Source organism: Falco rusticolus, chromosome 2 (genome assembly GCF_015220075.1).
Source record: "Falco rusticolus isolate bFalRus1 chromosome 2, bFalRus1.pri, whole genome shotgun sequence".
Classification (NCBI taxonomy): Eukaryota; Metazoa; Chordata; class Aves; order Falconiformes; family Falconidae; genus Falco; species Falco rusticolus.
In genome coordinates this window covers 19206773-19221922 of record NC_051188.1, presented here as the reverse complement: position 1 = coordinate 19221922, position 15150 = coordinate 19206773, and the positions used below count along the sequence as shown (strand labels likewise).

At 41.3% G+C, this 15150-nt stretch overlaps 1 protein-coding gene across 1 annotated transcript in view; it reads right to left on the bottom strand.

The window, feature by feature from the left end:
• Positions 1-938: 938 nt before the first annotated feature.
• The window catches only part of RNF17 (ring finger protein 17), a 54078-nt gene continuing 39866 nt past the window's right edge, over positions 939-15150 (bottom strand). Inside the window, exons 31-37 of the mRNA XM_037376532.1 lie at positions 14821-14946; positions 10078-10188; positions 4800-4956; positions 3679-3814; positions 2194-2383; positions 1732-1833; positions 939-1633 (exon numbers count right to left, since the gene is read on the bottom strand). Coding sequence (XP_037232429.1) covers positions 1735-1833; positions 2194-2383; positions 3679-3814; positions 4800-4956; positions 10078-10188; positions 14821-14946 — 819 coding nt within the window. The 3' untranslated portion in view covers positions 939-1633; positions 1732-1734. The remainder of the gene's footprint in view (positions 1634-1731; positions 1834-2193; positions 2384-3678; positions 3815-4799; positions 4957-10077; positions 10189-14820; positions 14947-15150) is intronic.

The following is a 15150-nucleotide window of genomic DNA, read 5'->3' as shown; positions in this document are numbered from 1 at the left end:
AGTGTTGGAACATCACAAGTTTCCACTTGGAAATGTGGTAAGAAACACCAGAAACCAACACAGGTCATTTCATCTAATTGTTGCACCTAACACGTTTTGAAGCTGACCTGTCTTTTAAAACTCCGCAGTTACCTGTAAGTTAAGTGGTACTGCTAGAGAGTCTGCTTTCACTCTCCATTCTAGTGGATGCTGGAAAACATTTCATTCTCTTGCGCAGCTGAAAATACTCCCATTCTTCCCCTTGGTCCCCTCTACTCCTCCCCTTTCTCCTCAGTGAAAGCAAGCTCTGTAGTTACTGTGCCTGTACCCTTTTTTACTCTATGCTCACTCACAGCGAGAAGTAGCTTGGGTGAGTGGATAGGCAGGTCCTGGTCTTTCTGGCAATCTTGAATAGCACCTCTTGGGTAGTTTGGAGTCAAGTCCCTTTGAAGATGGTTGATAAGAAAACTTGTTTATTAAACAAACCAACCAACCATGTTTTGAAGATGAGCACACAACAGTTCTATAGGGTATTTGCGAGAGCATAAAGCACGTCTGATTAATATCTGAGTATGTACTAGAAGTCCACTACTAGTACAGACAGGCAAGCTACCCTTGCAGCATGCCTGCGCAACGCTACTGAGGTAAGTCTGGTACACCTGCTTTCAGGTGATCTTAAGGGAAGAGACATGCCTAACGCTATGTGTGTATGGGCACAAACACACACAGGAGCTTCCCTCCAAACATCAAGAAAACTTCTTTACTGTGAGGGTGACTGAGCACTGGAACTGGTTGCCCAGAGAGGTTGTGGAGTCTTCACTGTCCATATTTCTTGCTTGATAATCTAGAGAGGTGACTGAGCTTTAAATGTAAAGGATATACTACACTAATACAATAAAGAGACATCCAAAGAAACCTTACATACTATAGCAGTTAAGGAAAACAAGACTTCAGATGCATGCTGCACAAGCTCCTGTTTATTCCAACACTTTCAAATGAACACTGCAGCTCCAGGAGCAGGAAGGAAGTGCAAGGACACCCAAACCCCTATCTATCGCATCATGACAGAAAACACAGCAGCAATGCAAACATGTTCCAGAACAAAGATAGTAACACTCCCCCCCCAACTGTTCATTCCCCATCCCAAACTCTAGTACAGGAAAAGTCTGTCACCAAGTATGCCTGAAACAAACAAGAGTTACATCATAGTAATAAAACTATCATCTTCCCTCCAAGTCTTCTAACAAGGTATTAGAACACATGGGCCAAGCATGAGCTTTTAATCTATTTCTTTACCACTATACATTAGTTCCATCTACTTCTATGAAAGAGGATATCGCAGAACAATACTTAACACTCTAAGGGCAAAAGAGATTGATATATGAAAATGTTCCCAACACTCTGGAATCTTGAAATAGTGAAACTATAATCTTGTAACATCAATTAGAAAAGTGCTTAATAAATGGGAAGGAAAAGGACTACTTAACAGTTAGCCAACAAATTCAAAAATCCAAGTCTCCAGTATTCTCTGTAGACAACACATACTGTAAAGCTTTTCATTAACATATGGATATCCATACATCTAGTCAAACATGGAGTATTTTTACCACAGATCTATCTGAGAACAACTGGCACTGGATATTGAGATCAAATGCTGGAAATGAAGAAAAACAATTAATTTGGTTGTTTGGACAGAGTACACTGCCACACATCTGCAAGTTATCTTCTTCAGTTACTATTCACTGGACTTACATGTCACTCAGCCAAATCTGCAAGTCCCATCTCTATCAGTTTCATATGAACTAGACTGTTGTCCTCTTCATACAAAGAAATGGTGACCTCTGGTGAAAGAGTCTGAAAACCAGAAGTTGACAGAGTAACAGTTTTAAATCTCAAGCTAACCAACAGAAAAAAGTTACTTTACTGGTTAAACTCACTGCCTAAATGGAATAGCGAATATACAAAGCTTATTTCTGTTTTTACGTAAAGGAAACTGGTTTTAATGCAAGGAATCCTCAGAAACATTGTGATTACAGGATTAAGAAAAGTGCCTCATGATTTTCTCTCTTCATCAGCATTCCTTCATGTTAAATTTTAAATTGGGGGTGGAGTGGGGGGTGTGTGTCACAGTAAAACAAATACTCAGAATACTCTGAGTCCTACTACGAATTTTAGGCTGAGCAAGAACCAGGAGGGAAAAAAAGTGTTTCTCACAAGTATGGAAGCAAAAAGCTGTTTCCCTTGAACACAGTCCACCATAGCCCACAATGCTGCCATGCTCCATTCTGGGGCATAAGGAATTCTTTCTGCATTTTTGTCACGTGAAGCAGGTTTAAATCCAGCCAGCACAGCTTGTATTGCCCGAGCAGGATACTTCAGCAGATGATAAGGTATGCGGCGCAATCTAAAAGAGAAATGAATAATGTTTGTCTGCAACAATCCACCCATCAAGCTAAACTGTCAGTATGGACATAAGGACAGCTTAGTGGCTCATGTAGTAGTAGATCTATTGGTCCCTGCTCTACAATAACATGCTGATATCAGACTGAACAATTCATCAGGTAGGGCTAGGCCCTCTGAAGGACTTAAACATGGCACTTACCAAAAAGCAGGCCACTGTCATGCAGACCCCTCAGCCTGCCAGGCACGCTGGGTCCCCGTTACAATGCTTGGGGAGGAGCTGCAAGTGCCCAACACAGATCTGAGTACAGGAATGCAAGTACAAGTCTTCACAATGCAGGCTCCAAAAATGGAAAATGATACCACCTTTGTGGTCCAAAGTACTTTACACCCAGATGTGCTCCAGACATACTACTGGAAATCAGTACCTTAGTTTTATATTATCATGTCTCGATTCTTCTATCTTTCCATTCCAGTGGCAAGGGAATAGGGAAGCAGAAAAGGAAGTGCAACACTGAAATAACACACACTCTTTCCCATGACCTTCATAGTCCATGAAGCAGGAAATCTGCTCCAATCTCTATTTTACCTTGTCTTCAGCAAGGACCTGTAGATTCCCTAATAAACTCAAGAGCAAGTCAATGTGATTAGAGCAGTATATAGCTATAAAGTGAATGTATTTCAAGAAAGAAAATTCAGACAAGCTTAAGGGATCCTAAAAGCCTGGGGTGTTTGAGATGCTTAGCTGTGTCTGCACAGGAACAGCTCCTAGAGTGGCTCAGCACCAGGCACAACAGGGATTTGAACTTCCATTCTGCACACAAGCAGAGAGAGCAGGGTGTGTCCCACTCAGACACTCCCTTATCTTATTCCCCAGCTGTCTTCTGTGAGACTGCAGCTGCACAGGATCAGAGAGTTTGTTTGTACACCTGGAGGGCTCAGTCCCTATTTTGCCTAAGCTTCTTGGGTGCAGCAAAAGCAGATTACAAGCCTGAGCCTATTACCTCACAGATTAAATAACCTGAAGATGATGGAGAAATCTGATTATAATAATGGACTTTTCAGAACAACCTAAGAAAGAGAAGCAGGTGCACAAACCCATACCCTGCCGACAGGAATTTAGCTGGTCAACCAACTTTCTCTCCAACTGAAGCCTCATGCTAAATTATTATAAATGTCTATAGTTATATAAAACTGTAAAAGTCTGTACAACTGCTTCTAAGTACATATTTTATAATATAAGTGTGTACATACACACACACACACCAATGTACATGCTTTTCTGTCTTATGCATTTACCTGCTTCTTGGGACAACTGCAAAACTACCATAGTCAACACACTGAACCAGGATTGTAAGAGGTTCATTTTCTTCAACACTGAGGAGCTTTGCTCTATACCACAAACCATCCCAGTATTCTACAAGGCAAGGTATTTCTGTAAAAAGAAAAAAACCCCAAACCACTATGAAACATCCCAAAACACCCACTAGACCCACAGTGCAGTACAAACTAAATGAACTTAAAAGTCCATTTTACTTTATAAGTGAAATTAAGTTTTTTGTTCCTTCTCAAATTCATGCTACTATTTTGTTGTATGCATCCTTCAGTTCTCTCTGAAGGCCAATTCACAATCATAGTACGCAATTTCAGTTGTTTTTCTACCTCACATCGCGATTAACAGAAAACTGCTTGGTAAAGATTGTGATCCAAACTGTTTAATGTTAAAACTTCAACTTTGACTCACTGGCACATCTCAGTAAATGTATCAATTTGGAAGAGAACAGACAACAGTCGGGAGGACACAAGGCAGATGCTGCCTAAAACCCCAACCAGAATTTTACTAGTTGGTAGAACCAAATACAAGCAATAACTGGTTTCTCCACAAAGTTTTAGACCCACATGCTTTACAGTATTTTAGGCCCAACAGCTCTGGACAAGAGAATTAAAGCCTATCTTTCGCCTAAATGGAAATTTAGAATTGATGCTCTTTGGGGTTTACATCATTTCAAACTCTTAGTAACATGATTTTCTGTACACTGTACACAAAAACTTGCATCTTTTGAACATTTAATAGCAAGATTTTCACAGTTACAGCTTCAATGACAGTCCCCTTAAAGGAAAAGTTTTATTACTGCCATATGCAATCTAAACTCAGTTCATCAACTTTTAACGGGCATCAGAAGTCCGAGTTCTTTCCATCATTTTCCAGAGGAACAGAATCACACAGAAAACTCAATTTCACGGGAAGTAAAAACATATGATTGAAGTGTATCATATGATTAGTGTAGTGTTACTCCTTACTCTCCTGAAGTTTGATTTAAAAATACACAGAAATACAATTATTCCTATTCTTCAAAAAGTATTTCAGTTTTGTTGCACATTCACATGAAACAACAGGGAAAACACACACACTAATATACCTGTTTGGAAGTGTGTTAGAAGAGGAAAAATTTCCACACATTTATTGCACCACTTCAGGGCTTCATCAAGGCCTTCCAACTCTGAGTCGCAGCTGGCATCTCCCTCTGTGGCAGATTGCTTTATAAGGTTCTTAGAAGGATCAAGGCAAATATATACCTGCTCAAAGAAAAGGTCTCATTACAATTTTTGCAGATGACTTAGAACTTTCAAATCCATCAGTGATCAAGGATTATTAGAAGATTACTTGTGCCCATCTTCGAAAGGTTCAGCACATCCTTTCTCCCCCTTTCCTCAACTTATGAGTAATTTCATATTTACACAAAATCTTTTTCCAGAAGCAGAAGACAGTAATGATTTATTAACACATTTCAATGTTGAATATAATGAATGACAGGAATGTACATACTAAAGAATATATCCATATAAGATTTCACAGCTGTGTCTTATTAGGATTCCTCCCTCCACCTACTTGGCAAACAATCTCACTTCCTAGTATTAAACCAAAGATCAATTAACATTAACAAAAGAACTTTTGAAATTATGTTTTGTTTGCTATGCAAAGATGTTCCATTAATCTAATTTATAACTGGGGTCATCACTATAATGCTATGGGTCAAGGAACGGGAAGCTGAAACAACATGTATAGGCAAACTTAAAATCTCCATTACAGCTTCTAACTGAAATGCCTTTTTTCATTAAAAAAACCTGACAGCCATTTCAGAACATTATGATATTCCACTAGCAGCCCACAGAAATTAATAAATAGATTATTACTTTTTCTAAACACAGCATAATTCATTAGCCTGAAAAGAAATGAATTTTCCTTTTTTAATTTGTACGCAATATAATCAAGCTGTAACTCCATCATGCAGCTGCTACTTAGATCTATAGGAGTCCAGAGCAGGATCTAGTGTCTACAATTATATACTGTGATCAAAAGCAAGAGTTCAAATAATTTGCACAAAAACAACCAAAAAAATATTCATTATAATGTTTCTCCTCCAAGAGAGGAAGTGGAGCACATGGTTAAGGAAAAGCCCTTTTCTAAGATACCCAAACACTTCCATCCTGTATATAGTCAAAGCAGTTGTATATTATAGGATCACAGAATCACAGCATTGTTTAGGCTGGAAAAGACCTTTAAGATCAAGTCCAACCATTAACCCAGCACTGCCAAGTTCACCACTAAACCATGTCCCTAAGCACCACATCTACATGTCTTCTAAATGCCTCCAGGGATGGTGACTCAACCACCTCCCTGGGCAGCCTGTTCCAACGCTTGACAACCTTTCGGTGGAGGAATTTTTCCTTATATCCAATTCAAACCTCCCCTGGTACAACTTCAGGCCATTTCCTCTTGTCCTGTCCCTTGTTATCTGGGAGAAAAGATCAGCTCCCAGCTGCCTACACCCCCCTTTCAGGCAGCTGTAGAGAGCGGTAAGGTCTCCCCTCAGCCTCCTCCTCTCCAGGCTGAACACCCCCAGCTCCCTCAGCTGCTCCTCACAGGACTTGTGCCCCAGCCCCTTCCCCAGCCCCGCTGCCCTTCCTTGGACACGCTCCAGCCCCTCGACGTCCCTCCTGCAGCGAGGGGCCCGACACTGAACCCAGGGTTCGAGGTGCGGCCTCACCAGTGCCCGGTACAGGGGGCGGTCACTGCCCTGGCCCTGCTGGCCACACTGTTTCTGACACCAGCCAGGACGCTGCTGGCCCCCTGGCCACCTGGGCACACTGGGGGCTCATGCCCAGCCGGCTGTCAGCCAGCACCCCCAGGCCCTTTCCCACCGGGCAGTTCGCCTCATCCAGATCATTGATAAAGATACTAAACAGGACTGGCCCCAGTACTGAGCCCTGGGGAACACCACTTGTGACTGGCCACCAGCTGGATGTAACTCCATTCACCACCACTCTTTGGGCTTGGCTGCCAGCCAGCTTTTTACCCAGTGTAGAGTGCATCTGTCCAAGCCATGAGCAGCCAGTTTCTCCAGCAGACTGCTCTGGGAAACCGTGTCAAAGGCTTTACTACAGTCTAGGTTAAGAACATCCACAGCCTTTCCCTCATCCACTAGATGGGTCACTTTGTCATAGAAGGAGATCAGGTTTGTCAAGCAGGACCTGCCTTTCACAAACCCATGCTGAATTTGCCTTATCACCCGGTTGTCCTGTACATGTCATGTGATAGCACTCAGGATGATCTGCTCCATACCTTCCTAAAGGCAGAGGTCAGACTGACGGTCTGTAATTCTTTGGATCCTCTTTCCCGGCCTCTTGTAGATGGGTGTCACATTGGACAACGTCCAGTCTTCTGGGACCTCCCTGGTTAACCAGGACAGCTGATAAATGATGGGAAGTGGCTGGTGAGCACTTCCACCAGGTCCCTCAGTACCCCCAGGTGGATCCCATCTAGCTCCATAGACTCCTGCATGTCTAAGCAGAGCAGAAGGTCGCTAATCGTTTCCTCCTGGACTACAGGGACTTCATTCTGCTCCTTGTCCCTGACTGAGTACCCTGAGGGTAACTGGTCTTGCTATTGAACACCGAAGCAAGAAAAGCATTAAGTATCTCAGACTTCTCCTCATCCTTTGTGGCACCATGTTCCCCTCTGTGTCCAGTAAAGAAAGGATGGGGATTACTCTTAGCCCTCCTTTTGCTGCTAATGTATTTATAGAAACATTTTTTATTGTCTTCTATGGCAGTGGCCAGCCTGAGTTCTAGCTGGGCTTTGGCCCTTCTCATTTTCTCCCTGCATAACCCGACAACATCCTCATAGTCCTCCTGAGTTGCCTGCCCCTTCTTCCAAAGGTCATAAACACTCCTTTTCTCCCTAAGTTCCAGCCAAAGCTCTCTGTTCAGGCAGAACTGTCTTCTTCCCTGCCAGCTTGTCTTTCAGCACATGGGGGGACACTGCTCCTGTGCCTTAAGATTTTCTTCTTGAAGAATGTCCAGCCTTCCTGGACTGCTTTGCCCTTCAGGACTGCCTTCCAAAGAAATCTCGAACAGCCTCCTAAACAGACCAAAGTCTGCCAAAAGGCTAAGGTAGCAATTCTCCTGACCCCCCTCCTCCAAGAATCAGGAACTCTCTCATCTTGTGACAGTTGTGTTGTAAGATGTCCTCTGACCATGACATCACCCACCAGTCCTCTGTTTGTAAACAGCAGGTCCAGTGGGCCATGTCCCCTGGTTGACTCACTGACCAGCTGTGTCAGAAACCTTCTAGACTGTTTCCATTGTACTTGATTTCCAGTGAACATCTGGTAAGTTGAAGTCCCCCATGAGAGCAAGGGCTAGCAATTGTGAGACTTCCTTCTACCAGCTACTTATAGAATATTTCATCTGCCTCTTCATCCTGGTTGAGTGGCCTATACCAGACTCCCCAGCATGATTATCTGCCTCGTTGGCCCTCCGTGATTCTTACCGATAAACACTCAACCTTATTTTCACCATCAAGCACTAGATGGTCAAAACACTCCCTAACATACAGGGCTACCCCACCGCCTCTCCTTCCTTGCCAGACCCTTCTGAAGAGCTTGTAGTCAGCCATCGCAGCACTCCAGTTGTGTAAGTCATCCTACCATGCTTCTATGATTGCAACTATATAATAGTTTTTCAGCTGCACAACGGCTTCCAGCTCCTCCTGTTTGTTGCCCGTGCTGCGTGCGCTGGTGTAGAGCAGGGGTCCTCAAACTACGGCCTGCGGCCCGGATGCGGCCCTCCAGGGTCCTCAATCCAGCCCTCGGTATTTACAGACACACACACACACCCCGCCGGGGTTTGGGGGGGAAAACCAAGCAGCCACAGATGACTGCCTGCCACTTCATCCACGTGCCGGCCCCCTGTTTAAAAAGTTTGAGGACCCCTGGTGTAGACGCACTTCAGTTGGGCTATTGATCCTGACACCTTTTTGGGGGGAGAAGCTCCAATTCCTATGTGACTGTTCTCAGGTGCTTTCATTGTTTCTAACACATCAACAACCCTTGTGTCTTTGCTGCCACATGGATCTCCATCCCCTACCTCCACTGAGAGAGCAGACTGAAGGACCTTGCTAGCGTAACATCTCTCAAACACTGGTATGCTGCCCCCGGCTTATCCCTTATGAGCCTGGTTTTATTCCTTTCTCCCTTCAAAAGTAGTTTAAAACTCTTTACATGAGCCCTGGTAACTCTTGTGCAAAGATCCTTTCCCCCTTTCAGACAGGTGTACCCTTCTGTTGCCAGCAGGCCTGGTGTTGTGTAGACTGACCCATGACCAAAACCCCCAAAATTCTGCCAGTGGCACCAGGCTCAGAGCCAGATATTGATCTGCTGGTTGTTCCTGTTTCATTCCTCATCATTCCCTGCAACTGGAAGCATAGAGGAGAACACTGCTTGTGCTCCTGATCCCTTAACAGTCAACCCAAGGCCCTGAAATCTCTCCTGATTGCCCTCGGACTTGTAGCTTCATTGTTGCCTACCTCAAAAATCAATAATGGATAATGTACGCTATACAAAATACTAATGATATGTACACTATACATTTTTTTTAAGATATGTATACTCAAGTGAATTAGTGGGGCTAATTTATATTAGACCGTTATCCTAAATTTAAAGCAATCACTTCAATACTATAAAACCTGTTGTTATCTGGTTTACAGATTTACCGAAAACAACAAATACAAGCACTTCCACATAAATCAATCCACTTACAAGATGTCAGATTTTGTAACACAATCAGCTTCTCACTGCTTCCTGTTCTCCTGTTTTCATCATTCAACATTCAAAGTCCACATAAGCACCTTTTATTTGATCAAGGAACATTACATTCTGCCTTCTGCCTGGGAGACTACTAGAAGCTGTGTCGGTTTACACAAAAAATCAATAATCAGCCATCAACCAAATATAGTAAAATACTACTGTAACAGCCAGAAAATGTTTACATTACAATGTTCCAATAATTTAGTTTTTAGAGACTAAAGAAGAGATAAACCATTATTGTTTTGCCAAGTTAAAATCCAGTGACCTATTTTCTTATTATACAAGATAAGTACCAGAGTGGCATACTTTAATTCTGAGAATTCATTTTCTAGGGAAATGGCCAGTTTATTTCTCTGCCCCCGCCTAAGAGGGTATTTCAAGTAAGAGTCCATTCAGATAGTTGCACTGCACAACCATCTGCAACAATAATCCAGTAGCAGTTTTGCAACCTCACCAATACATTTTTATATTATCTAAAATTGTTAGCCATGATTTCCTTTTCACCAGCATGATGGGACTGCAACACCTATGAGATGTCTACAAAACTTACCTCCTTAGGGGACACCAAATGGGTAACTCTGACAGGAAAGGTATCTCCTGGAATGGGTAGTGATGGTGACACGTATGAAGGCAAAACAGGAATGTCTCCTTCAAGTAGCTCCTAGACCAAGACAGACTTCAGTCAAGAATCTTATTTAGTAACAATATGGAAACTAGCTTTGGTATGATTTCTGGTTCAAAGGAGTTATGTAATAATGTAAACAGTGTGTCCTTGATGAAAAACATATTAATCAACTTTTCCTTTCAATACTTAGTAGGTTTTTAAAACAGTTGTAGCTGAAAGATCACCAAACAGAACTAGTTAATGAACACTTCCAAATATTAAGAATATACCTCTGAAATGGTCCTAATATACTGATTTGCTAACTTAATTGCTGTTAATTAAAAAATGCATTAAATATGGAATTACTTTTGAAGAGAGAATATTTAGGGAAAAATCCTAAAATAATAGCAATTAACTGGCACAGGTTAACCTGAATGCCATGCCCAATGCTACTGCAGTCTTCCAGAGTAAATCACTCCTGAAGAGAAAGGCAAAGCATAACTTTACTCCTTAGCCACCAGAATTATCACTCCTTCAAAAAGATCTTGCAAAGTACAGACACATATTGTCTCAGTAGCATAGCATGCTGTAGCGTGTCTTCTTCTAGAACCATGTATTTTACAGTTTTAGTTCTACGTATCATTAACTCATTTGTTTCAAGACAAAATAAACCTTGGTGCATTACATTATGCCTTTGTAAGGATGTATAGCACATAGCTCAGCTGGATCACACATCATGAATACAGTTCCTATACTCTCTTGTACTTTATATACATAATGAAAGATAAAATTTCTCTAAAATACATTGTATTTTTACACATCTACTTGACAGTTTTCATTATGCCCAGAATAAAAGAAAAGTGGAAGCAACCATCTATCTGTAAAATAAAACAATAACTGACCGTTTCTTCCCCCCTGCATAGTCTATACATAGGATACAGTACAAAACCCCATTACGTTCCTCAGACTTAACTAGGAAAAACCGCAGCTTTTCCATTGAAAGTATGTATTCGTAAGAATAAAAAAAGTCTCTTGATAAATAATAGTAAAGAAAGGATGTCTAACTATGTCATAGATACATAAATGCTAAATGCCCGATTTCTGCAAAACAATCAGGAACACTGTGACTGGCCACCTGACTACACCTGGCTCTAAAGATTCAACTTAAAGTCCAACTCACTCCCAACAGAGCACCGCACTTGGCTCAAGTGGCTGAAGTCTACCCTCTGTCAGCTTTTGTGTGTATCTTTGAAAGAAAAACTGCATTTATATTTTTGCTGTTAACAGACTGCTCTTAATTGTCAGTAGACTGGTTACTGCTAGATCTACCACACAGACAGTCCAGTTGTAAGTGCTGATACTAAAATGGTGTCCTACCAAGACATCTTTAGGCATTATGTATTTCAGACAGTTGTCCCTCACCCTTTCTGTCTTTGTGTCCACTCTTGAAAAACCTAAAAATGGCTTACATTCCTATCATTTCTGCAAAACCATAGCAGAAATGATGTATTTTTAATATGTAATATACACACCACATAATACTGTATACTTAATAAGGCATCAAGAGTGCTTTTCAGCATGAGGAATTTAATCCAAACTAAGTAAATGGTAGGTGGCAGTGCAGTGTGTTCTGTTGTACTTCCTTCTCCACCACATGCAAAGCTTTTTTTATGAACAGCCTATATGAGCCCACCCAGTACTGAGAGGCACTGAAGACATCTTTAGGATGATGAAGACCAAAGTGACAGTCTGGCAAGTCTCAGATTTTTTATTTCCCTGAAACGGACAGGGTGTCTTAGACTTTACTCTCACTGCAGCAAAAGAAAAGCAGAAAGGGCTTCCTATCTAGATGTTTGCAGAATGCTTTTCCGCTAGTCTTGCTGCAAACATCAGTAACAGAACAGGTCTTCTTGGTGTCAAGAGATGGTGGGATTTATGACCCACACAGCTGGCCTTCACCCACATGGCTGGCCTTCAACATAAGCCCACAGCCATTTGACACCTCTGTCCTTCATCCCAGGCTTGTCCCGATAAATACCTAACAAGGAAACAACAGCTTAGGGTATCTGGCAGGACTTTTAGTCATACAGCTCACTGGGTTCAGAGGAAGTTAACTCCCTATTTAAAAGGAAGGAATAAGGACAGAAGGATTAAGCCTTCCTGCAAGTTGAGTGTCAAACTACATAGCAATCTCAGTGCTAGAATTTGTAATTATGCATGCAGTACTGCAACACCAACTGCAGTTATCTGCTCTCATCTGTCCTGAAGTCCACGCAGAATCAGAAGAGGAGGAATCAGTCCTTTGTGTGCTGCTGCTTCTGCCTTAAGATTCCCCTCTCTGCCCGAAAAGATGCCGATCCTCTGTCTAGAACTGCTGGCAGGCTGAAGAGCTCCTGGTGATACCGACAGTGTTCAGATGACTACAAGTTAGTAAAATAAAAAATGGCTTTGCATGTTCAGCATTATCTTTGCTATCAATCAGAAGGCAGGTGCTAACTGAATGAATATGGCTAGTATGCCAATAGTATCTCTCCTTTGACCTAGACTAGTGAGACTCTTCCAAGAAAACCAGCACTGGCATTTCCAAGGGTGGATTAAGATGGAACAGTTCGTCCAAGTGTTTGCTCAGACTACGGGCTTAAAATCTGCAGACTTCAAGTACCTCACTGTAAAGGGGCTGATATGCAATGCAGTTAAAAACAAGAACAGTCTGTATAAAGAACTTTGAACTGACTTTGTTTCAGATGCATGGAAATTGTTTGTAGTTAACTGCTGTAGAAAAACTAATTCTAAAAACTATTGTTAATTAAGCCTGAGCTCAGAATGAAGACATTAAAAGCCTTTCTGTCAAATGAATCAAGGGTCCTCCATGCCAGAATATATGAGCACAAGACAACACTTGGCTGCTTGGTTCTGACTCACAGTGGTAGAGAAACAAACAAAATCAAACAAACAAACCCCATTTCCCAAAAAGCCAAATAAAAAAATACCACAGTGTAATGGTCTTGTATATATAGGTAAGTATGCAAGTACCTATACGCACGCACACACACACATATATGTATACACACACCTGGAATGATATTCACTGCTGTAAGCTCACTGCACTTGGGGTTCTGATCCACTCTCCAATATCATACTGCCTATTCGAGGATTGTTATAGGGTAACCCAGCCCAGCTCCTAAACCCACCTGTGCAGCTCAACAGAACTGCATCCCAAAGACAGTAAGACATTCTGCAGCAAGCCACAGGTGTAGTGGGCTCTGCCTAAGCAGCTTATTACCACTAACAGAATTACAACACTCACAGAACAGAATACAGTCCTTAACAGACTACTTACCTGAAAACACAGATTTGAAGCAATGAAATGAAGTTATAAAACTAAAAAATAATATATATAATGGCTATACTTTATACAATAGTATCCTTTAGTCCATGCAGTTTATCAGTTGGCTGCTTTGTGTCTACAGCTAAACCCAGAGCTGATTACGTTTAAATGCTCTCAGTGCTGCATGCTTCCCATTTCTGCTATTCCTGAGGTTCTGCTCCTGGAACCAGCTCAAACTCTGGAGATGCCTTGCTCCTTTTCTGGTCTACAACTGAACACCTCTGATACTCATTTTCTTACACATTGTTCTGAAGCATTTATTCCTGGAATGGATCTGCTTAATGCTACATTCCTTGCAGAAATCATTCCAGGCTTTCTGAATGCTTCTTGCTTACAGCCTTCTTACACAGCTTTGTTTTTGTTTTCCACATTTAATTTTTGTTTAAAGGGTAAAATCTCATTTCAAGATCCATATTTAGTTTGCTGAATGTTTTGTGTCATGCTGACTTTATGAAAATTCAACAAGAGACTGATTTACAGTTAGGTTTTCCATGATTACTCAGTTTTAATACACACTGAGAGATTGTTCTAACTGCATCACAAGCCCACTGACATACATGCCAAGACTTACATCAGCAGTGACAGCAGCGTACTCTGTATCGTAAAATTATTTTCTGAAGCAGAGACTCATGTTGGAAAGAAAAATATGTACGCAGGCTTAAACAAAATTAAGAGAAAAACACAGCAACAAAGCTGCAGTAATTTAAACAAACTTGATCCTCAGATTTCAAGGAAAAAACCCAACCCACAGAGAAATAACTTACCTATTTGTGTTAAGCCAATGAGGTTTGGTGAAAATTTCAATCCTTCTCTAAAGAACACCAGATTGATATCTCAGATACTTGGAATGAAGAACCTGGGTAACTCTTAGAACACTAGGTTTATGTTGAAATACTCGATTTAATTTCATTTTGAGTATCTCCAGCCTTGGATATATTTCTATAATTAACTAATCCTTTCAAGTGATAAAAATATTACCCTATTCCTATTGGTTTACGTTTTAGAGGAGCATAAAAACTAATCTGACTTTAAACAGAAATACAAAGCTCTCTTTTCAGTAAGGACTCCAAGCACAAACCCTTGGCAATTCACTATTCCATGCAATCTTATAAACACATCATACCTAAACCTGTTACGCTACAGAGTTCTGTACTTGGTCCTACTGTTGTTTACACCACAAAGCTGTATAAAAATATAAAAAGAAGTAAAAAAACCATCAAAGGTCACAACAAGCAACTGAGTAATCTTTTTAATGTCAGAATAACAACAGCAAAACACACACACATGCACAAAAATCTCACCAGCTTTGGTATGTCCTGACCATCTTCAGCAACACAGTACTGCTGGTATACCATGAAGGAAGAAAGTGACATTCCACCAAAATACAGGTTGACAGACAATTTGCCCCATGGGTTATCTGGTAATTCCTATTTACGCAAGATAAAGTAAGATTAGAACAGCAATAGTGTGACTGAGGTTTTATAAATAGTGCCCAGGAAATTCAATCTCATGATTCCTATATGCACCATACTCACTCATCAAAGATGCAAAACCAGTAAGGATGCCTATTAACACCAGTTACGACACAAATGGAAATGTGCATCTATCTATGGAACAGCAGCACCAACTAC